This window comes from Aedes aegypti, chromosome 2 (assembly GCF_002204515.2).
Source record: "Aedes aegypti strain LVP_AGWG chromosome 2, AaegL5.0 Primary Assembly, whole genome shotgun sequence".
Classification (NCBI taxonomy): Eukaryota; Metazoa; Arthropoda; class Insecta; order Diptera; family Culicidae; genus Aedes; species Aedes aegypti.
In genome coordinates this window covers 240701432-240724085 of record NC_035108.1, presented here as the reverse complement: position 1 = coordinate 240724085, position 22654 = coordinate 240701432, and the positions used below count along the sequence as shown (strand labels likewise).

The following is a 22654-nucleotide window of genomic DNA, read 5'->3' as shown; positions in this document are numbered from 1 at the left end:
TAGTAGAGCAAGGCCCCCCATGTCAACCCTGACCCGAGATGTTCCAGATTTTTCTGATGAGCCTCGGGCGGCAGTTGACATGGGTTGCCTAACATCTCAGAACATCTTCGAAAACGCTCAGCAAAACCAGTCATCGAGTGAGCACAGATCAGCCTCTGTGAGTTCCTGTTCATCCTCGACATCAACAAACCAAAATGACTCCAAGAAGATAATCGCTCTGCAGTGGAATATAAGCAGCCTCCCTAAGAATCTTAATGATCTGATTGTCCTAACAAACAAACTGCAACCGATCGTTCTTGCGCTTCAAGAAACCCATGTTAAGCAGACACGCTGCATTGATTCTTGGTTAGGAGGAACCTACAAATGGTATCTTAAGAGTAGACCGATTTCACATCATTCCATCGCACTGGCTGTGAATTCTACAACACCTCATCGTGTAGTCCCTTTGAAAAGTGATTTGCTAGCACTCGCGATTCAATTGTACCAGAACAGCAAACTTACAATTGTGTCAATCTACGTTCCTCCGAGAAATTGTGAAAACTTTGAAAACAAACTTCAGGATCTATTGAACGAGCTAGAACCTCCATTTCTCTTACTAGGCGACTTCAATGCCCACAACATGGCCTGGGGATCACCACAAAATGACAAGAGAGGAAATATCATCGCACAAATGGCAGAAGACAAGGACCTTATTATACTCAATGACGGCAGCAACACATTTTCACGTGGTGTAGCTGAATCTGCTATAGATTTGTCGATATGTTCTAGCGGAGTAGCTAGGAATATTAGTTGGCGTAGGGCTGACGACACGTCCGGCAGTGATCACTATCCAATATTTATCCTGGGAAACGACGCACTTCCTGAAACCACTCGCCGCAAAAAATGGCTGTTTGATTCGGCCGACTGGGAGAGCTACGAAAGTAATCTACTAGCACTCTTCGACCAAGACCCACAGTATTCGATACAACAAATCGCAGAACTTATGAGAAAAGCAGGGAAATCAAGTATACCTATGTCATCGTCTAAAGTGGGACTCAAAGCAACCTACTGGTGGAACCCACAAGTAGAGGAAGCCGTCAAATTGCGGAGGAAAGCACTTCGAAAAATGAAAAGAATCAACTCTCAACATCCCGATAAAGAGCTGTACATAGGAAGATTCCGTGAAGCTCGTCGCACCTGTCGAAAAATAATGGCGGAATCTAAAAGGAAGGCCTGGGAAAGCTTCCTAGACGGAATAAATGCATCCAGCTCTCCAGTTGAACTCTGGCGTCGGATTAACTCTTTGAGCGGAAAGAGGAGAATAAAAGGATTCTCTTTAATGATTGGTGACACTTTTTCAGATAATCCAAGAGAAATTAGCGAAAAACTGGCCCAATATTTTGCCGAAATGTCTGCTACCAACGCATATTCCGAAAGATTTTTGATGGAACGTGAGCGAAATAGGCCCTTCCCGTTCTGTCCTGGCGTAGATAACCATGATCTTCTTGAAGCATGCAATTACCGTTTTTCCTTGGATGAACTCGTTTTTGCTCTCGACACGTGTAAAAGCAAATCATGTGGACCCGATGGAATAGGTTATCCAATGATAAAAAAATTACCGAATATCATTAAATGCCAATTATTAGATGGTTATAACAAAATCTGGCAAACTGGCGAATTTCCAGATGATTGGCATTCCAGCATAGTTGTGCCTATTCCAAAAGCCGGGCCAAAAAGTTGCCAGCTTCGAGATTTCCGACCTATTAGTTTGACGAGTTGTATGGCAAAACTTATGGAAAGGATGGTAAATAGAAGACTTATGGAATCCCTAGAAAAATCAAAGCTGCTTGATCAACGTCAGTTTGCTTTCCGTAGAGGAAAGGGTGCAGGTGCTTATTTTGCATCAATGGGGGAGGTTCTCGCCCACACAAAAGCCAACAATCTGCATGCTGACATCGCGTGCCTGGACATCTCTAAAGCATATAATCGCGTATGGAGAAAAGGAGTGCTTGAGCAATTGGGAAGATGGGGATATGCTGGAAATGTCCTTAATTTCATCAATGGATTCCTGGCTAATCGAACCTTTCGAGTGGCCATCGGAGGATCACTCTCTTCAACCTTCACTGAGGAAAATGGCGTCCCCCAAGGGTCAGTGCTTGCCGTCTCCCTGTTTTTGATCGTAATGAACTCCGTGTTCCAGCATTTACCATCTGGTGTTCATGTATTTGTATACGCCGATGATATTGTCATCGTTGTCGCTGGACCGAATGCTACTAGAGTAAGAAGGAAAATTCAAAGTGCCATCAAAATGGTATTTGAATGGGCATCTAGAGTAGGCTTCCAGATGTCTACAGAGAAATGTGAAATAACTCATTGTTGTGCTTTTCGTCACAATCCAATGCTGAGGCCAGTGAAGGTGAATGATAATGCAATTCCATTTCGTAAAGCACCCAAAGTTATTGGAGTGTCACTAGATCGCAATCTAAATTTCTGCCAGCACTTCCAAAGAATAAAACAAGAAGTGAAGAGTCGAGTTCAGCTGGTAAAAACGATTAGCAGCAGACACACCTGTAGTAACCGTCATGTACTACAACGTGTTGCAAATGCACTTATCTGCAGCAAATTGTTATATGGCATCGAGATTACTTATTCTGGTTTCGAAAACTTGATTCAAATTCTCGGCCCAGTATATAATTCTTCGATTCGAATGACATCTGGACTCCTTCCATGTTCCCCTACACTATCTAGCTGTGTTGAAGCCGGACATCTTCCCTTTGACCTCACGATAGCAACAGCTATCGCTACTAGAGCAGTTCGTCTAGCGGAGAAGGCTGGCCTAAACAAATTCAAAGAATTGCTAACAAGTGCTCAAAATCTAATCACCGACTAACTAATGCTACATTTCCGCCTGTGTCCCAACTTTGTCGAGTCGGAGACAGAAGATGGGATGTACCTGCTCCACCGATTGACTGGACCATCAAAAAAGCGATTCGAGCTGGCGAAGCGCCGGCCAAAGCGAAAGCAGTCTTCCAGAGTACCATCCACGAAAAGTATCAAGGATACCATCAAATATACACCGACGGTTCTCGCAGAGATAACAAAGTTGGCATTGGAATATACAGCTCCACTGAAGAAATAAACTACCGTCTTCCAGATCAAATGTCTGTATTTTCCGCAGAAGCAGTTGCCCTTAATCTTGCAGCCAAAATGGCGTGTAGACTGAGTGGAAAATCAGTTATTTTTACGGATTCAGCAAGCGTGTTAACGGCGTTGGAAAATCCTAGATCAAAACATCCCTGTGTACAATCACTGGAGGAGTTCAACTCAGGAAACATTGTATTTTGCTGGGTACCAGGGCACAGTGGAATATCTGGAAATGTTAAAGCGGATATTTTAGCTGGGCGGGGTTGTACTGCAAGGCGCTTACGAATCAAAACACCAGGAGATGACATAAAGCACTACATTAAATCATCAATAGATGACACTTTTGCTGCAAGATGGAATGTTGAACGAAATGCGTTCTTAAGGAAGATAAAAAGTTCAACAAAAAAATGGAACGATCAATCGAATCGGAAACACCAAATTAATCTTTCAAGATTACGCGTGGGACCAGGGATTGAATCCTGAGAAAATTGAGAGAATCTCTCACGTATCGCTCTCTGTAACTATCATAACATGCTGCACATTATGAGAGACTGTTTATCGTATACTGCTACAAGTTTGATCAGATTGGGGGGATAGTAGTGCATGATAAAACCCCTCTAAACATGCTCCAAGCCTGGGGGACACTGTTGTTATTGGAAGTTTGTGGATTGTTTATCGTGCCAGTAAAGAAAAACACCTATCCCCAACGGTAAACAAGCGAGAAAAATTGATTTTATCATCGCTCTCTCGTTGGGGCTCTCGCTCGCTGCTTCCATTTATCAGACTTGTTACACCTTGCGATACAATGACGATCGTGGACCGCAACAGATGGGATGTTTTTCTTTGCTTGCTTTGATCGTGCTTCATTCTCAAATGAGAGCGAATTCTGCAACGCCTGCGTGGGACATTGCAGATTTTCTCATCCACATGTGTGTGGCGGAAGCAGAGAAGACAGATGCGAATGTGGTGCTAGAACGAACACTGTGGAACACGTACTAGTAAACTGCCCTGTATATGATGACCTACGAAAAAGGTATCACCTGGAGTTATCAATTGGACAAATTCTCGACAACGACCCAGTTGTTGAAGAAAATTTACTGCTATTTCTTAAAGAATCTGGTTTGTTTAAAAAAATCTAATTTTTATCAAGATAAAATGAATTGTAATTAAGATAGAATGAATTGTATGTAACCAAGCAAAATCAATCTCAAGACGCGAACGACTTAACCAGTTAAAGCGTCTCAAATAAAGACAACTAACTAACTAAATAGATTCCATTACACTGGAAAGCAATCATTAAATCATTTTCGGCAGAATTCCAGAATTTTACGGCAGAATTCCAGAATTTTACAGCAGAATCCTGAAAGGATTTCCATAATAACCCAAGATGGGTTTCTGGGATAGTCCAATAGGAAGTCCCAAGGAGGTTATTGGAAAAATCAGAGCGATCAAAGAAATAACTACATATAATAATTTCAGAAGGGTTTCTGAAAGAATCTCAGTGAATTTTCAAGATGTCCTCTAGCAACACAACTAATATATACTAATATTTACAACTCAATACTTAATTATAAATAGCGTTAAGGTGATTATAGAACAAAGCCACACCTCAAATTTTCAAAAGCACAAGACTTAAGAACCAAACAGCTCTCACCGTTGAAAATTTATCCCATTAGTCACCACCAGCAAGCAATCAGATTGATTGGTTTTCAACGCAAACTGTTGTCAGATTCTCCAGTCTTGTGCCCTTGTTTGGCTTCGTTTTATAATCACCTTAAGCTGAGTGTACGCCATCCAGTTTGGGGGCGGATTGACGGTATCGAAGTGGATTAAAAACAATTATAGGAGAACGTGTGGAAAATACATATGAACTGCGCAGAATACATCAGACCGATTTAGCATTGCTGCGCACTTCTAAAAGCATTTTATTTTTATTAAAATGTTTGATAATAGTAGAACGACAATGATCATCAGTTGATTTTCCGCTACTGTTTTTTTTAAATCACAATTGTTATTTCTTTCCGTGCACGCGCTCGGGAAATGAATCTGGCCATGGTGCAACAACCGCGCTACATTCGATGAATCCTATGCGACAAAAATTGTCGGCGCTATCCGTCAAATTCGCTCACCAAAGCTATAGGCCAGGGGAAGTGGTTCACCTAGAGTGAATTTCTGTCAAAGAAAAAGTAGATTTTGTATGAGATTTGACAGAAAAATGAATGACAAGTTCATCCACTTCTCCTGGCCTATTTTGGTGACTTTAACATCACAGCTTGTGTCGAACGGCTACCAACGTCGATGACAGTTGTGGCTGGTAGCATCGTTGTGTAGTCGGCGTTATGGGAATCGGGATAGGGATGTTCAAGTGGGAGTTCATTCGATATATATTTTTTTCTTAATTTCAATGTAAATTCTATTTTATATATTTCAATTTTAAATTCATAATTTATAAGTAGCCATAATTATAAATATAGTAATAATAAGCATAGCAAGAAGAAAAACAATAATAGTAAGGATAGAAACAATAAGAATAATAATAATAATGGGCAAAGAAAAAAACTATTTACAGCGATTATTTACAAAAGATAAATGTAATAGTTTTGGGAGGTTACAGCAGTGATATATTTTCAATGGAACACCAAATAACATTTTTTACTTTCAATGGCTACATTGGATCCGGTTCCGGATCAGAAGCTCAGCGCATCCCGAAATGGCTTCGTGCCGCGAGCCGAGATGTGCAGGGATAAGGATGGGATCATTTTGATGGACGAACGTGAGGTGATCGAAAGGTGGAAGCAGCACTTCAACGAACACCTGAATGACGCTGAGAGCACCGGCAACGAATACGTTATTATTATTATCGGGCTACATAAAGCCCCAATGATAAAACTTAAAACCTAATAGTATACGTTTTTTTTACACTTTTAACAAATTAATGGCGGAACAAAATGAAGTCAAACAAAGTGGCAACTCTGTTAAATATTCGCTGCATGCCATTGATAACACCATGAGTGCTGTAGTTTGTCCGCTGTAACGGCAGTCGCAGCATAGACCTGTTCCTGAGGTTAGACATTTATGTTGATATCATTCATGTTCCGGACTGTGGTACCAAGAGTTCGTATTACTTAGAAATCATACCATGCGACACATCAACTCACGCAAGGAAATATTTCCATTGGAACGCCTAATAATACATGATACTTTCAATGGCTACGGTCTAAAATATGGTTCCAAGGGGTCATATATTATATTACTTCGAATCTATATCATGTAACAGTTGTTTTAAGTTGCTATTTCCACAACTTTGTAAAAAAATATACGTTCATCTCAAATGTTATGAAAAATATGGTTTAACTCACTGCTAGGTGGATTAATCACAAAAATTCTTGCCTCAAAAGATGCGCTTTATTATACTAAAAAACTTCTCTGAACAAACCATATGGCTAAATTTAACAGTCTAGACTCTAGACACTTTTCAAAAAGCTTATGAAATCAGCAAAATAAAACATACTGTAATATGATTCATACATAGCATTTTTCTGTTTTAGAAACCTAAGAAAATTAAAACCTCTGGCCGGGGAAGAAAGTCTGTCGGAGGAAGCAAGAACGGAAGTGGTACCAAACGGGGCCGTAAACCAAGCCGAAAGGCCAAGAAGCAGTCCAGCAGCGAGGAAGATCTCAGTGACGAATCGGAACCGGAACCGGAGCCCACGCCCGCGAAGAAACCCAGGAAAACGGTGAGATATTAACCTTTCGGTCGTCGCGCGATTTTTTGTAACGCGAGTAGTCGCGAGTACTTTGTACAACACTCTTGGTTTTGCGAATATCCCAGGAGTCTGACCACTTAGAAAGATGATGTCTTCGGAAAAATTGTTCAGTAGCTTAAGGGCTATTATTATTGTAGCCAAGAACTTCGGGATTTTGCCACTAGGCGGCGCTAGTGAGCATGAAACTTTTGTTTCTCAAAACTCATGATCCTGACCACATAGAAAGATGACGTCTTCGGCAAAGTTGTTCGGTAACTCAAGGACTATCATTTTTTAAGCTAGTTGATTTAAAATTTTGCCACTAGGCGGCGCTTGTGAGCATTTGTTTCGCAAATATCTCAGGAACCTGATCACTTAGAAAGATGGTGTCTTCGTCAGAGTTGTTCAGTAGCTCAAATTCTTTCTTTCTTTAATCCTTTAAGTTCGAGATTTTGCAAAATAATGATAGTCCCTGAGCTTCTAAACAACTTTGCCGAAGATGCCTGTCTAAAAAGTCGAGATCCTGCAGTATCCGCAAAACAAAAAAAATCATGCTCACTAGCGCCGCCTGGTGGCTTGAAAGTCAGGCTCCTGAGATATCTGCAAACAAAAGATTCATGCTCACTAGCGCCGCCTAATGGAAAAATGTTGAATCAACTAGCTTGAACAATGATAGTCCTTAACTTACTAAACAACTTTGCCGAAGATGACATCCTTCTAAATGGTCAGGATCCTGAAATATTTGCAAAACAAAAGTAAAACTTCCATGCTCACTAGTGCCACCTAGCGGTCAAATTCCGAATTAAATAAGGTATCATCAGATAGCGCTTCACCTCCAGAACAACTTTACTAAAGACCCCAAGCTTCTATATTATCTGGAATTTTAAGATATGACGGAAACTGTGGTTTCCTCGAAGCGTACATAGCGCGTTCATTATTATGCGACTTCCATGTACATTTGTTGATTTTATCGTATTATAAAGGGCCATACTGTAAATAAAAACTGTCGAGTATTGTTCTTAAGAAGATTCTTGAGGAATACATTTTGGTTTGGTGTCGATAGATATCTTTGTTGCAAAATGATAGCATATAAATCACAACTGTTGTACAAAGTACAACAGCGCGACAGCCCGAAGGTTAAACGCAATTATAGGGCTGGTAGCAGATCTCTTCTTAGAGACTTGACCACTATTCGAAATTCGGTGAATTCTCTATTCATTCATTCATTCATCATTCAACCAAAATGGTCTTTTAAGTCACTATTGTCTCTCTACCAGTAGTGACAATAGCAATTTTGTGAGAAAATGTTACAATCTATTCTCGTGTTCTAGGCCAAGAAATCGACCGATTCGAACGTTTCTGCCGACGCTTATCAAAGTGCTTCCGATGCTCCTCAACCGACGGAAACGGTAGTCCTGAAGTCCGAACCGACCACGTCGATGTTTGGCAACTCCACAACTGCAGCTTCCCCGACGCCTAAACCTCAGCCACTCCAGCGTAAGATAGTGACGCCGGTCAAGAGCTTCCCGGACAAGTGCGGCTATCTGAATCTGTTCATGTTCAAGGGCGACCTAAAGGATGGGATCGTCAACAATGCTCAGCTGTGCCTGTGGCGGCGAGATGGATCAAGCCTGCTGCAGAAGTATCTCCGGGATAAAACAGTGCAATCCGAGACACCGCAATTCAACTCATCGATGGTGGTAAGTTTTTATGTAATTGTAGGTGTTAATTGCATAGAGTGCTTCGTGAAGCCCAAGCAGGACAGTTCAGTTTTGCGTCGTCCGATAAATTTGGCTCACGGTTTCGCGCATGTTTTCGTCGCCGGAGATTTTTTTTTTCCTGTTTTCAAGCGTCTTGCTGGGTAGTGCTTCGTAAAGCCCAAGCAGGACAGTTCAGTTTTGCGTCGTCCGATAAATTTGGCTCACGGTTTCGCGCATGTTTTCGTCGCCGGAGATTTTTTTTTTCCTGTTTTCAAGCGTCTTGCTGGGTAGTGCTTCGTAAAGCCCAAGCAGGACAGTTCAGTTTTGCGTCGTCCGATAAATTTGGCTCACGGTTTCGCGCATGTTTTCGTCGCCGGAGATTTTTTTTTTCCTGTTTTCAAGCGTCTTGCTGGGTAGTGCTTCGTGAAGCCCAAGCAGGACAGTTCGGTTTTGCGTCGTCCGATAAATTTGGCTCACGGTTTCGCGCATGTTTTCGTCGCCGGAGATTTTTTTTTTTTCCTGTTTTCAAGCGTCTTGCTGGGTAGTGCTTCGTAAAGCCCAAGCAGGACAGTTCAGTTTTGCGTCGTCCGATAAATTTGGCTCACGGTTTCGCGCATGTTTTCGTCGCCGGAGATTTTTTTTTTTTTTTTTTCCTGTTTTCAAGCGTCTTGCTGGGTAGTGCTTCGTGAAGCCCAAGCAGGACAGTTCAGTTTTGCGTCGTCCGATAAATTTGGCTCACGGTTTCGCGCATGTTTTCGTCGCCGGAGATTTTTTTTTTTCCTGTTTTCAAGCGTCTTGCTGGGTAGTGCTTCGTGAAGCCCAAGCAGGACAGCTCGGTTTTGCGTCGTCCGATAGATTTGGCTCACGGTTTCGCGCATGTTTTCGTCGCCGGAGATTTTTTTTTTTCCTGTTTTCAAGCGTCTTGCTGGGTAGTGCTTCGTAAAGCCCAAGCAGGACAGTTCAGTTTTGCGTCGTCCGATAAATTTGGCTCACGGTTTCGCGCATGTTTTCGTCGCCGGAGATTTTTTTTTTCCTGTTTTCAAGCGTCTTGCTGGGTAGTGCTTCGTAAAGCCCAAGCAGGACAGTTCAGTTTTGCGTCGTCCGATAAATTTGGCTCACGGTTTCGCGCATGTTTTCGTCGCCGGAGATTTTTTTTTTTTTTTCCTGTTTTCAAGCGTCTTGCTGGGTAGTGCTTCGTGAAGCCCAAGCAGGACAGTTCAGTTTTGCGTCGTCCGATAAATTTGGCTCACGGTTTCGCGCATGTTTTCGTCGCCGGAGATTTTTTTTTTTCCTGTTTTCAAGCGTCTTGCTGGGTAGTGCTTCGTGAAGCCCAAGCAGGACAGCTCGGTTTTGCGTCGTCCGATAGATTTGGCTCACGGTTTCGCGCATGTTTTCGTCGCCGGAGTTTTTTTTTTTCCTGTTTTCAAGCGTCTTGCTGGGTAGTGCTTCGTGAAGCCCAAGCAGGACAGTTCAGTTTTGCGTCGTCCGATAAATTTGGCTCACGGTTTCGCGCATGTTTTCGTCGCCGGAGATTTTTTTTTTTTTTTCCTGTTTTCAAGCGTCTTGCTGGGTAGTGCTTCGTGAAGCCCAAGCAGGACAGTTCGGTTTTGCGTCGTCCGATAAATTTGGCTCACGGTTTCGCGCATGTTTTCGTCGCCGGAGATTTTTTTTTCCTGTTTTCAAGCGTCTTGCTGGGTAGTGCTTCGTGAAGCCCAAGCAGGACAGTTCGGTTTTGCGTCGTCCGATAGATTTGGCTCACGGTTTCGCGCATGTTTTCGTCGCCGGAATTTTTTTTTTTTTTCCTGTTTCCAAGCGTCCTGCTGGGTAGTGCTTCGTGAAGCCCAAGCAGGACAGTTCGGTTTTGCGTCGTCCGATAGATTTGGCTCACGGTTTCGCGCGTGTTTTCGGCTCCTAAGATTTTTTTTTCTGTTTTGGAGCGTCTTGCTGGGTAGGTATTTGGAAGGCACAAGCAAGACGGTTTGTTTTCGGGACGCCAAGAAGTTTTGCTGTCAGTATCAGTTTTGTGTTCAGTCGAGGATGGATTACCAACTGGTGAGTTCGTTTCATTCTTGTGATAACACATATTTTCTTGAAAGCGTAACTTTTAAGTAATTTTAAAACAAACTTTGTATGGTTCGTCACTATAAGTGTCGGCATTATGTTTTTTTCTTATACAATTTCAATATACATATATTTGTCTCTTTTATACGTTATTAAAAATTATCTTTTGAATTGTTCGACATTGTGAATGTTGACGTATTTTTTAAAACTTGTACCATATCGAGACAAAATGCAACGTAATACTCATATGTAATTTTCAAACAAACTATGTATAGTTCGTCACTACAAGTGTCGGCATTATTCCTGTTTCATATAATTTAAAATATATACATGTAATTTTCAGTTTTCGTCATTAATAAAAACATCTTTTGAATAGAGTAGTGTTTGATCCTTCGACCTTGACACTTGCTCCTGCTGGGGCGGGTGATGAGGGCAGGATCAAAAATGTCGCGCGTCGGTAGTGAAGCGGTGAAAAAGTGATCGGTTCGTTAGTAGTGTTTGATCCTTCCACCTTGACGCTGGCTCCTGCGGGAGCGGGTGATGAGGGCAGGATCAAATATGTCGCGCGTCGGTAGTGAAGCGGTGAAAAAGTGATCGGTTCGTAAGTAGTGTTTGATCCTTCGACCTTGACGCTTGCTCCTGCGGGGGCGGGCGATGGGGGCAGGATCAAACTTGTCGCGCGTCGTTCGCTCAGAGAAATGAAAAAGCGCCGCGGATCGCTAGTAGTGTTTGCTCTATTGATCGCGTCGCTTGCTCTTGCGTGGGCGAGTGACGAACACTTGTTCGGCGTTTAATGCGATTATCGAATTATTTCGCGAATCCGGTTAGGCGTGATTATATCATGGCTCGCATCACCAAACATTGGTGACTCCCAGATCTTTACCTTATCCCACTAACCCAATATCCTCTCCATGACAACCGTGGAGATGCAGAGGTGATCTCGGTCTCTAGTAACAACGGTAGTCACACTAACATTCCTTCCCTTCCCCGATGACCGTAAGGACGTGGCCGGCGCCGTTATTGACTTTTAAATTCGAGCTCTCGATTTGTGCACATTGAAGAATGGTAAGCTAATCCCAAGCCCCATTCATTAATTCCCTGTGCAACTTCGATTGTTCTGGTCAATCACGGAGTAGCAACTACGAATTGTACGGTCATCTATGCTTATATTATGCTTATGCTTAATTGTAGGTGTTAATTGCATACGCCTGAAATGTTTAAACGAAACAAACCAAACTTTCCAATTGGATTAGGGCCTTAACTGTGCTGAATTACAGCTCCTTACGGTACCGTCGTTGGGTGTGACAATGGGTCAAAAAGGGATGTGTACGAATTATTTATTGAATAACTATTGCAATTTAACTCCAATAAACTTCAAATTTGGTGTGTATGTACTTTGATGGTACATTAACAACTGTTCAAAACATTAAAGAAAAATATTTATTCACAGCGGCACCACAAGTGAATGAAAAATGACCCAATCTCACCCCATAGAGGGGGTGACATTGGGTCACTGTAATTGAAATAACTTGTTTTTGATAATATGGTTGCAAAACCATTCACAGCTGAAGAATATTGATGAAATACGCTGGAAACAAGATAAAAAGATATCTAAGATGTTTCACAAGTATGATAAACCCACTTAAAAGAACGATTATACCAAAAAATTGAAGAGCTATGAGAAAAAATATGTAAACACAACATACATCGTCAAGATTACATAAATTTTCTATTTTTTCCCCTCGAATTGTCTTCAAAGTCTCATCCCCATTGCCATGAAGCCTATTGAGTTTCCCCAAAGGTGTACTGGAACAGTGATTATTTTAATTCTTCGCAAATAGTAAAATTTCGGAGCGACATTCCACGACCAATACATTTCAGGCAGATGTTGATGTCATAATCACGATATTTCAGTGTTCCAACTCATTTGTACTTCCAGGAGATGTTTCTATAATATGAAAACACTGATAAATAATTAAATTAAAAAAAAAAACAATCCATTTGATAAAATTTTACGATGTTGCTGCGCACGAAACACAGTTGCTGGATTGCGAAGTTGTCAAAATGCGTTGCATTGTTATTCAATGTACGGAATCCTCAAGTAGACTAGTTTGATGTTTCAGAGATGCTGTATTTAGAAAGAATAAACACATATTAATGAAAAAGAGAACTACCGGCACCGTAAAATGTCAAAAAGCGGACTTACTGTCGTTCTTGCTTGACCCAATCTCAACCCCATTTTTGATGTTTAAGACATCGCACCGTAAAAAGTAAAATTTGTGTTGAAAAATCAAATACGTTCCGGAAAATACGTGTGAAGTGTAATGGAAAGACTTTAAACCTTCTACTTATCTAACGGTAGAGGTTAAAGTACATGCGTGATACTTTGCACAGGAGAAATTTAATGCTGTAAGTTTTATCTAATTTCAACATACAAGTTTATTGATATAGTAAACAAAAACTACTATTTCTAAAAATGTATATTGTGATGAATTATGTGTAATAATATGTTCCCTAACATATGAATTATTAATTTTAGTAATATCACCGTTATTAGCTGAAATATTTCATAAATCATATTTTTCCGTTTTGACCCAATCTCACTCCCCAGACCCATTGTCACTGGGCCGAGCGGCAAGCGGTGAGCTTGATAGAAAGAAAAAAAGTTTTATCAGAAGCTTAACGTGAAACATAGGATTTGAGAACGCCAGTTGCTTAGAACGATCTTTATTTGGGTGAAGGAGAACAGTGAGTGGTACGAAGAAAGAAAGCTCGTGCTCAGCTAACTCTACGGTGGACCCAGTATCAAGAAGGTGGCGAAAAGTAGAAAGATACAATGGGCAGGGCATGATGCAAGAATGCCGGACAGCAACCCTCGGCTTAGTGTTCCTTTATCATACCTCTATCTCTGATTACCTTTACGGTTTTTTATTCAATTTCAGTACTCATGCTGGGAAGACAAACGGGCCAATGAATACCTGGAAGTCAAGGTGCGGTGTCTGGAGCAGTCGAAGCAAATCCGTGTCGAGCTGACCGATCTCGAAGAACTGGAGGCTAAATCGAAGGAAGAGTACGACAGCTATGTTGCCACCTATGGGACGCCGGTGCCGCGGTCCGGCGTGACCCAGCAGGACGATGACGACGACGAAGACTGCGATGAGGACGAACTCATGGACGGAGCGGGCGGAGAGGAAGACGGCGAGGATTTCGACGAAGATGGTGAAGCAGAGGATGTTGCTCAGGAGGAATGATTCGGTGGACGTTGAGGAAGCAATTCACGAGATGAGGGGGGATCCAGTTTGTAAGCTGTATGCCAGTAGGCATACCTATCTCCTATTCTAGCCCCGTTCTCTATATGAGTACTGATTGTGCTGAAATCACATCAAGTAGCAATGTGTAATAATTCGCGATAGCTGTAGCGGATAATCTAATTTAATTGAATGAATGTGTGTTTCTTTTTAAGTATTGATAAATCAATTGTGAATTGCGGAAAAATTAACTTTATTTTCTTCCTATGTCAGGGCTGGTAGCAAGTCACTTTTTAGTGACTTGGTCACTTTTTTTGACCTGGTCACTAAAAACTCACTATTTTCAACAAAAAGTCACTAAAGTCACTTTTTTCACGAAAATGGTCACTAAAGTCACTTTTTTCGTGATCTGATGAGTATGAAATTAAAGGCAGGTTACCTTTCTAAACATCATCAAAACTCCTCCGGAGAATAAGCCAGAGATAACAACCAAAGGACTCAAAGAGTTTGTCAGAAACTCGTACAGAACTTCTTAAGCGAGTACTTTTAATAATAAAAAATTGTATTTGAAATTCCAACAAATAAACTATACATTTATCCATGAATCAACTCTTGACACTGTTATTCATACGGCTTTGGTAAACTATTTCTATACATAAACACGTCTCTATAATTAATGCTTGAACGTTGTTGAACAATAATAATTAATTAATAGTGATATCAGTGGCTATTCTAAATAATCAAATCCTCATGTTCATACAATAACAAATTAGCGTTTACTGTTTGTTTTATAATCTAAATATGCAAAATTAGTCATTTTCAGGGTCGTAGATCAGATAAAACGTGTAATTACGAGCCGCCACTGAGTGATATAATTGTTTTCAAAACCTAATTCATTTATTCAAACGATCAGTTAAAATGTAGATATTTTAATATGAATGGAATAATTTTCTAATTCGGTTTATCTCGAATTCGTCATTAATCAGTTGCGTTTTGGAGTTAAGGCCCAAACGCATTGATAGCGGAATGGCAACGGAAAGCGTAACCGGTTCGCCCCAGCATGAACTATAACATGCTTGTCGACTCAGTGTCAGTTCACTTTCATTTGTTGACAACTCAGTCAAGATGGTGTGATCCATGCTAGCGAACTGGTTCCGCTTTCCGTTGCCGTTCCGCTATCATTGCGTTTGGGCCTTTACTGTTGTTTATTTGGAAGAAATGTACTTTGAATTCTATCAGGATTTTTTTCAGACTTGTTTGAAATTCATTCACGATTGTCGCCAAAATGTTGTCTACAACTAAAAATTTTCCCTCGAATTATTCCACAGATTTGCTCGTCCCGGGATCTTGGCTTGTCTCTGAAAGTGCCGGGATCCCGGGATTTATAAAATGTTCAATAAAACTAGTATTTTGATAAAAATGGAATTACAAATCCAACAATACAAAGTTTTTAAATGAAATAAAAAGAGAATGTAGCTTTCCAATAATTATAACAAATCATATTTCATATATGGTTTTCGTATTCTGTTGATGAACTTAATAAAAATCAAAACTTAGCTTGACTAATTATGGGTTTGCTAGTGATTTTTTCAAATTCTCTATACTGCCCATAAACACATGTCAGTATCATGTTTGCAAAACCAAGCGGTTTTCTTTGTTTCGCAATCGTGAGATGAATTAGCCACAATCATCGATGCCCAGTTCAAATTTCAATGACGGTCTACTTTGTCTTAAAACTTTGCAACAAATAAAAATATGTGTTTCTTACTTGGTACATTGGTCTTATCTTGAAAATAATTACTCTTTTCAATGATGGTTTTCTATTTTATCAAATAAGAATAATGTCATTGTTTTTAATTGAAGTTTAGTGGTTTTCTTCAAATTCTACGTACATTTCGGGAATCCAGAGATTCTAGGGGTGTCAGAACTACTACCCCGGGAAACGGAAAACTCCGAAATTTGTTAAATCCCTGAATTTTTTGTCCCGGTATGAACACTCTACTCTCCACGGTATTAACACGAAAGGGGTATCCAGTTTCTAACATATTCTGAATCTACGTTAAAAATTGAGCAAGAATACAAAGTTTCACAATTTCCCGTGACCTGGAACGTCGACGGATTGAAATCTTTTTGAATAGTTTATCATATACCTTTTAGAAGTGCAATAAAATTGTGTCATACTTAGAAAAATGTGCTCTTTCGATTAAGCTACAAAAAACTGTGATTTTTGTCAACCCAATTGTCAAAAATGACGAATGTGATATATATGCTGTTATGGGCAGTAGATTGGTTTATATACACATAGGATGTATTGTATTTCTAGCAATTTTTATGACCAATACTTGTAGTTTTGAAGTCACTTTTTGGTCACTATTTGGCCACTATTTGGTCACTTTTTGGTCACTATTTTGATCATTTTGGTCACTAAAGTCACTATTATTTTGCTGTCTAACTGCTACCAGCCCTGCTATGTGGATTCAAAGTAATTTTAGCATACCAGTGTAATCGATAAAATATTCATTGTTTTAAATGGAAATATATCAACTATCGCAATATGCATGAACTATCTAAGTCAGTGATTCACAATCTTTTTAAAGCTGCGCCCCTTTTTGAAAATCAGTGAACGTCCCTCAGACTCTTAAAATCAAAGTTTACGGAAATCTTAAACTGGCCTTGAGAACCAAATAAATCATCAGATATCCTTGGCTGAATTCCAAAAAATGATTCTGAGAAGCTTCTGCCAATATGGTTCAAGCAAAAACAGTGGAATGTCAAATTTCTTCATTTACCAAGGAACGTTCAATGAATTATTCGAGGACTTCGTCAGAAAACTGAAACAACAATGGTGACGAAAATATACCAGAAATTTTCTTTGGATTCCTTCAGTAATGATATTAGTTTCATTTTTTAGATCGCCCTGGAAAATATTAAAGCAAAGCCGGTAAGGTAAAAGTTTAAAGTCCAAACTTAAAAAAGAGACCGAATAGGACCCAACGAAACAAACATAATCCTATCAAAATAATCAAATGAGAATATTCATAGTTTTTTTTAGAATTGCGCCCAGTATTACTTGTCAAGAACAGTGTTGTTCAGACTCATTTCCCCGAAAATAACAATTTCCGAACTACGAAGCCATGAATTACTACAACCATGCTCTATCCTCATAAGATAGAAAAGCAGATGGTTAAGCTTGAGTACTGCACACAAAATCGATCAATTTTGATCCCAGAGAGCCACAATTCAAGTTTCGGTGAAATGAAATGAGTGAGTGAGTGAGTGCGAATCATTTCACCGAAACTTGAATTGCGGCCCACCGTGATCGAAACTGTCGAATCCCATGTGCAACACTCAAGCCCAACCACCTCCCCCTCCATCTCAGGAATACAACGCACAGTTATAACAGCTCATGGCTTCATAATTCGAATTTCGGGGAAATGAGTCTGGTCAACACTGGTCAAGAATACGAACCGGAACAATTGGCACAGACCACAGCGACGGAAATTGACTAGCGATTGGAAACTCGGTACGTGGAACTGCAAATCTCTCAACTTCATCGGAAGCACTCGTATACTCTCCGATGTACTGAAGATCCGCGGTTTCGACATCGTAGCGCTGCAGGAGGTGTGCTGGACAGGAGCAATGGTGCGAACGTTTAGAGGTAATCATACCATCTACCAGAGTTGCGGCAACGCACGCGAGCTGGGAACAGCTGTCATAGTGATGGGTGATATGCAAAGGCGCGTGATCGGGTGGTGGCCGATCAATGAACGAATGTGCAAGTTAAAAATCAAAGGCCGATTCTTTAACTTCAGCATAATCAACGTGCATAGCCCACACTCCGGAAGCACTGATGATGACAAGGACGCATTTTACGCGCAGCTCGAACGCGAGTACGACCGCTGCCCAAGCCACGACGTCAAGATCACCATAGGAGATTTGAACGCCGGTACACCTGGAGATCACCTCAGCAGACAGAATCGTAAATTTACCACGTTTTGATCGATCGACGGCACTTCTCCGACATACACGACGTCTGAACCTACCGTGGCGCTAACATTGACTCCGGCCACTACCTGGTGATGGTGAAACTGCGCCCAAAACTATCCGTCATCAACGATGTACGGTACCGACGCCCGCCTCGGTACAATCTAGCGCAACTGAAACAACCGGATGTCGCCAAAGCGCCTTCCGTGCCAATACTTTTGAAGATCACAGCAGACAGAATTTCAAATCGACCACGTTCCGATTGATGGACGGCACTTTTCCGACATTATCGACGTCAGGAACTATCGTGGCGCTAACATCGACTCTGACCACTATCTGGTGATGGTTGAACTGCGCCCAAAACTCTCCGTCGTTAACAGTGTACGGTACCGACGGCCGCCCCGGTATGACCTAGAGCGGCTCAAGCAACCGGATGTCGCAACTTGAGGACTGCTGGAGTATAGTGAAAGCAACGATGCTGCTGAGAACAACGTCGGGTATATGGGATGGATTCGATGGAACGATTGGTTCGACGAGGAATGTAGACAGATTCTGGAACAAAAGAATGCAGCGTGGGCGGTCTTGCTGCAGCAAGGAGCCCAACAAAACGTCATAGACGGAAACGGTAACAGCAGACCCGCCTCTTTCGGGAGAATAAATGCCACCTGGTCGCGAGAAACACGGAAGTTCTATCAGAAGCTCAGCGCTTCCCGAAATGGCTTCGTGCCGCGAGCCGAGATGTGCAGGGATACGGATGGGATCATTTTGATGGACGAACGTGAGGTGATCGAAAGGTGGAAGCAGCACTTCAACGAACACCTGAATGACGCTGAGAGCACCGGCAACGAATAGTTATTATTATTATTAATTATCGGGCTACATAAAGCCCCAATGATAAAACTTAAAACCTAATAGTACACGTTTTTTTACACTTTTAACAAATTAATGGCGGAACAAAATGAAGTTAAACAAAGTGGCAACTCTGTTAAATATTCGCTGTATGCCATTGATAACACCATGAGTGCTGTAGTTTGTCCGCTGTAACGGCTGTCGCAGCATAGACCTGTTCCTGAGGTTGGACATTTATGTTGATATCATTCATTCGCCGTTGTTGTAATGGGGAGTCCAAACAACCGAACAGTATTCCAGGGTGGAGCGAGATAGAGAACAGTACAAAGATTTTAGATAGTAAATGTCCGTAAACTCCTTGGCCGTTCTGAAGATGAATCCAAGTACTCTGGAGGCTTTGCCAACGGCGTAGTCTACATGTTGTTTGAAAGATAGCTGTGCATCCAGGATCACTCCTAAATTCTTAACTTGGCTGACACGCTTGATTTCTTCTCCTGACAATGTATAATTATGCAATATGTGCTGCTTTTTGCGCGAAAACGGAGTAACTGAGCACTTTGATCGGTTCACTTCCATCCGATTCAAATTACACCAATCCGCAAAGGCATTCAGCTGTTGGTGGAGAAAATAAGGGTTCGGCCAGGGTAGACGCAAATTGCGGAGCGAAGCGAAAATTCCCTAAGCAGGAATAACAATTATTAATAATGAAATGTCAAACTCCAAAGGATTTTCGCGTGCCGCGTCTACCCTGGCCGCGCCCTAACAGTCGTCGATGGAGCGAATACGGAGGTACAGTTTGAGGTCATCCGCGTACGATAATCGTGGTCCTTCAATTACCAGATTCACATCATTGAAGTAGAGCAGGAAGATCAATGGTCCCAAATGATTACCTTGCGTGATTCCCGATGTAGCAGCAAACAAAGAGGAATAACAGTCTCCTATGACGACGGCTAGATGTCGACCGGTGAGATACGACTGAAGTCATTGGAGAAAACGGCTATGTATCCCAAGCCGATCAAGTTTAACGACAACATCGTTATGATTCATCTTGTTGAAGGCTGCAGTCAAGTCTGGCAATGAATGTCAAGACAACGGAGGAAATATGTCTTCGTTAGTACCGTCCCCATCCCCCACTTTAAGAAAGGTTAAGGATGCCATCCACCAGCTCAAGAAGCATAAAGAAGGTCCCGGAGAGGCTAGGGTCTGCAGCGGCTGATAGGCTCAAACTGGGAAATACAAAAGTTACCGGAAGAGTGTAAGCAATGGCTAATATGCCAATATGCCCCATCTACAAGAAAGACGACAAGTTAGATTGAGAGAACTTTCGAGCAAGCACCATTCTAAATGCGGCATACAAAGTGTTATTCCAGATCATCTTCCGTCGTCTGTCACCTGTAGCAAACAGGTTTGTGGAAAGGTATCAAGCCGACGTCTAGATCTGTAATGTTCTGCAGATTCTCCAAAAATGTCGTGAACACCAGCTCCCAACGCATCACCTTTTCAGCGCTTTCAAGGCGACATACGATAGTACCCGTGTACAGCTATGGAAAATCAGCTTTCCCGGGAAGCTCACAAGACTGATAAGAGCAACGATGGAAGGTGTGCAACATTGTGTGACGTTTTCAGGTGACCACTCCAGTTCGTTTGAATCCCGCCGGGGACTACGAGGCAGCAAAAGATGGACTGGTGGTGAATGCGTCCAATACAAGGTTTATGCTATTAGGTGGAGCCGAGCCCGACAATGTTCCCCTAGGAAGTAATACTAAATACGATAGATGGGGATACGTTCGAGGTGGTCGACGAGTTCGTCTACCTTGGATCCTTGCATTGCCCATTTCACGGTGACGTCATCAGAATATCGCTCTTTTTCCCTCCTTCGGGAAATCTAAAAACAACGGTGCCAGTACCTGTCAAAGTTGACAGGCACCATTGTTTTCATGTTTTGGTAAAGAGCGAAAGAGAGAGAATTGCCGTGAAATGCCAAATACGGCTGATGAACAACGTTAGCCGTGAAATACAGAGGCGCTTCATCAGTGAAAGTCGGGCCTACTATGGCCTCCACAAGAAGTAGCGGTCAAAAAAAAAATTCACACCCGCACCAAATATACCATGTACAAAACACTGATAAGGCCCGTAGTCCTCTACGGACATGAAACGTGGACGATGCTCGAGGAGGATTTGCAAGCACTGGGAGTCTTCGAACGTCGGGTGCTTAGGACGATCTTTGGGGTTTGCGAGAAAACGGTGTGTGACGGCGAAGGATGAACCACGAGCTGGCCCAACTCTACGGCGAACCCAGTATCCAAAAGATGGCCAAAGCTGGAAGGATACGATGGGCAGGGCATGTTGCAAGAATGCCGGATAGCAACCCTGCAAAGATGGTGTTCGCCTGCTGTTAAGACGTATTGGCCTTTCGGAGGTCTTTTCAGCAAAAACTCGTCAATGTTCCCGATGAGATTAGCTCAAAGCTATAAATTTATTAGTTAGAGATAGTCGAATGGCATATTTCATATTACTTACATTTGGTCTCTTACTAGGCAAACAAATTCAAATTTTTATATTTAATATATTGTAATTCAAGGCGCTATCTGTAAATATTTAGTTTTAATAAGGATATAGTAATAATATAGATTATAATTCACTTCTTAATAAATGATTCTGCTTCCACATCAATCAACAATGATAAGCTGTTTCTCAATTCTTATTTGATTTGACAGTTCCCCACTCATTCGCATGGATGGTTTCTATGCGTTCGAGGGGCGCTTCGATGGATGCAGTCGTCGCAACATCCTCCCCCTCGTGTCGTGTGAACACTGGTTCGACGGCACCATATCCACGACGATCTGCTCCATGATGCCCGTTGCCTATATCACCATTGCTCATTGCAGGTTCCTGACGATCGCAGACATCCAAAACTGCCAGCTTGCACACCGCTCTTCTCTTCAACACCCCTGTAGGCGTCTCTACGTCTGCTAGTCGTACTGCTCCATCCTTGCCGGGATATGTCCGGGTAACACGACCACGTATCCATTGGTTCCGGATTTTCCCGTCTGCTATCATCACCAACGCTCCTACCTCGATTGGTGCAACCTCCTTGAACCATTTTGATCGCCGAGATATTATTGGCAAATACTCGACGGTCCAGCGAGTCCAGAAGTAATCCAACTTGTTCTGAATTAGCTCCCAACTGCCTTTCAGAGCGCTTTTTTCATCTACCGGCATCTTGATCGATTGTCGAACTCCATTAGAGCTAAGCATCAAAAAATGGTTTGGAGTTAACGACTCCTTCTCTTCGCTATCGAGTGGCAAAAAGGTTAACGGGCGCGAATTCACCATGTGCTCCGCCTCTGCCAGTAGGGTGATAAACGATTCGTCGTCCAACTTCCGCGACTCCGGCAAAGTTCCAATAGCAGTCTTCACGGATCGGACCATCCGCTCCCAACATCCGCCCATATGTGGGGCAGCCGGTGGGTTGAACCGCCATTGAGTATTCGTATTCGTAAAACTGCTGCCCAAGGTGTTGTAGATTTCTCGTAGTTCGTCGTTTAGCTCTTTACTCGCACCAATGAAGTTTGTTCCGTTATCCGTGTACACTTCTTGTGGCGCTCCTCGGCGAGCTATAAACCGTCGAACTGCCTTCTTGCACGAATCCGTTGACAGAGAATGCACTACCTCCATGTGTATAGCCCGAACGGTTAGACACGTGAATATCGCTACCCAACGCTTGACCGCACAACGACCGACTTTTACTAGATAAGGCCCGAAGTAGTCTATGCCTACAAACGTAAAAGGTCTCACAAAGGGCGTAATACGGAACCGAGGTAGTTGACTCATCTTCGGCACTTCCGGAACGACTTTGTAAATACGGCACCACTGGCAACGTTTTGCTACTGATCGAACTTGAGTTCTTAGTTTCGGCACGTAAAACTTCTGACGAATTTCG

General features: G+C 42.0%; 1 protein-coding gene across 1 annotated transcript in view; it reads left to right on the top strand.

The window, feature by feature from the left end:
- Positions 1-16453, top strand: part of LOC5571138 — a 34698-nt gene extending 18245 nt beyond the window's left edge. Inside the window, exons 3-6 of the mRNA XM_021844567.1 lie at positions 6672-6860; positions 8201-8569; positions 13573-14146; positions 16350-16453. Coding sequence (XP_021700259.1) covers positions 6672-6860; positions 8201-8569; positions 13573-13881 — 867 coding nt within the window. The 3' untranslated portion in view covers positions 13882-14146; positions 16350-16453. The remainder of the gene's footprint in view (positions 1-6671; positions 6861-8200; positions 8570-13572; positions 14147-16349) is intronic.
- The last annotated feature ends 6201 nt before the right edge of the window (positions 16454-22654 follow it).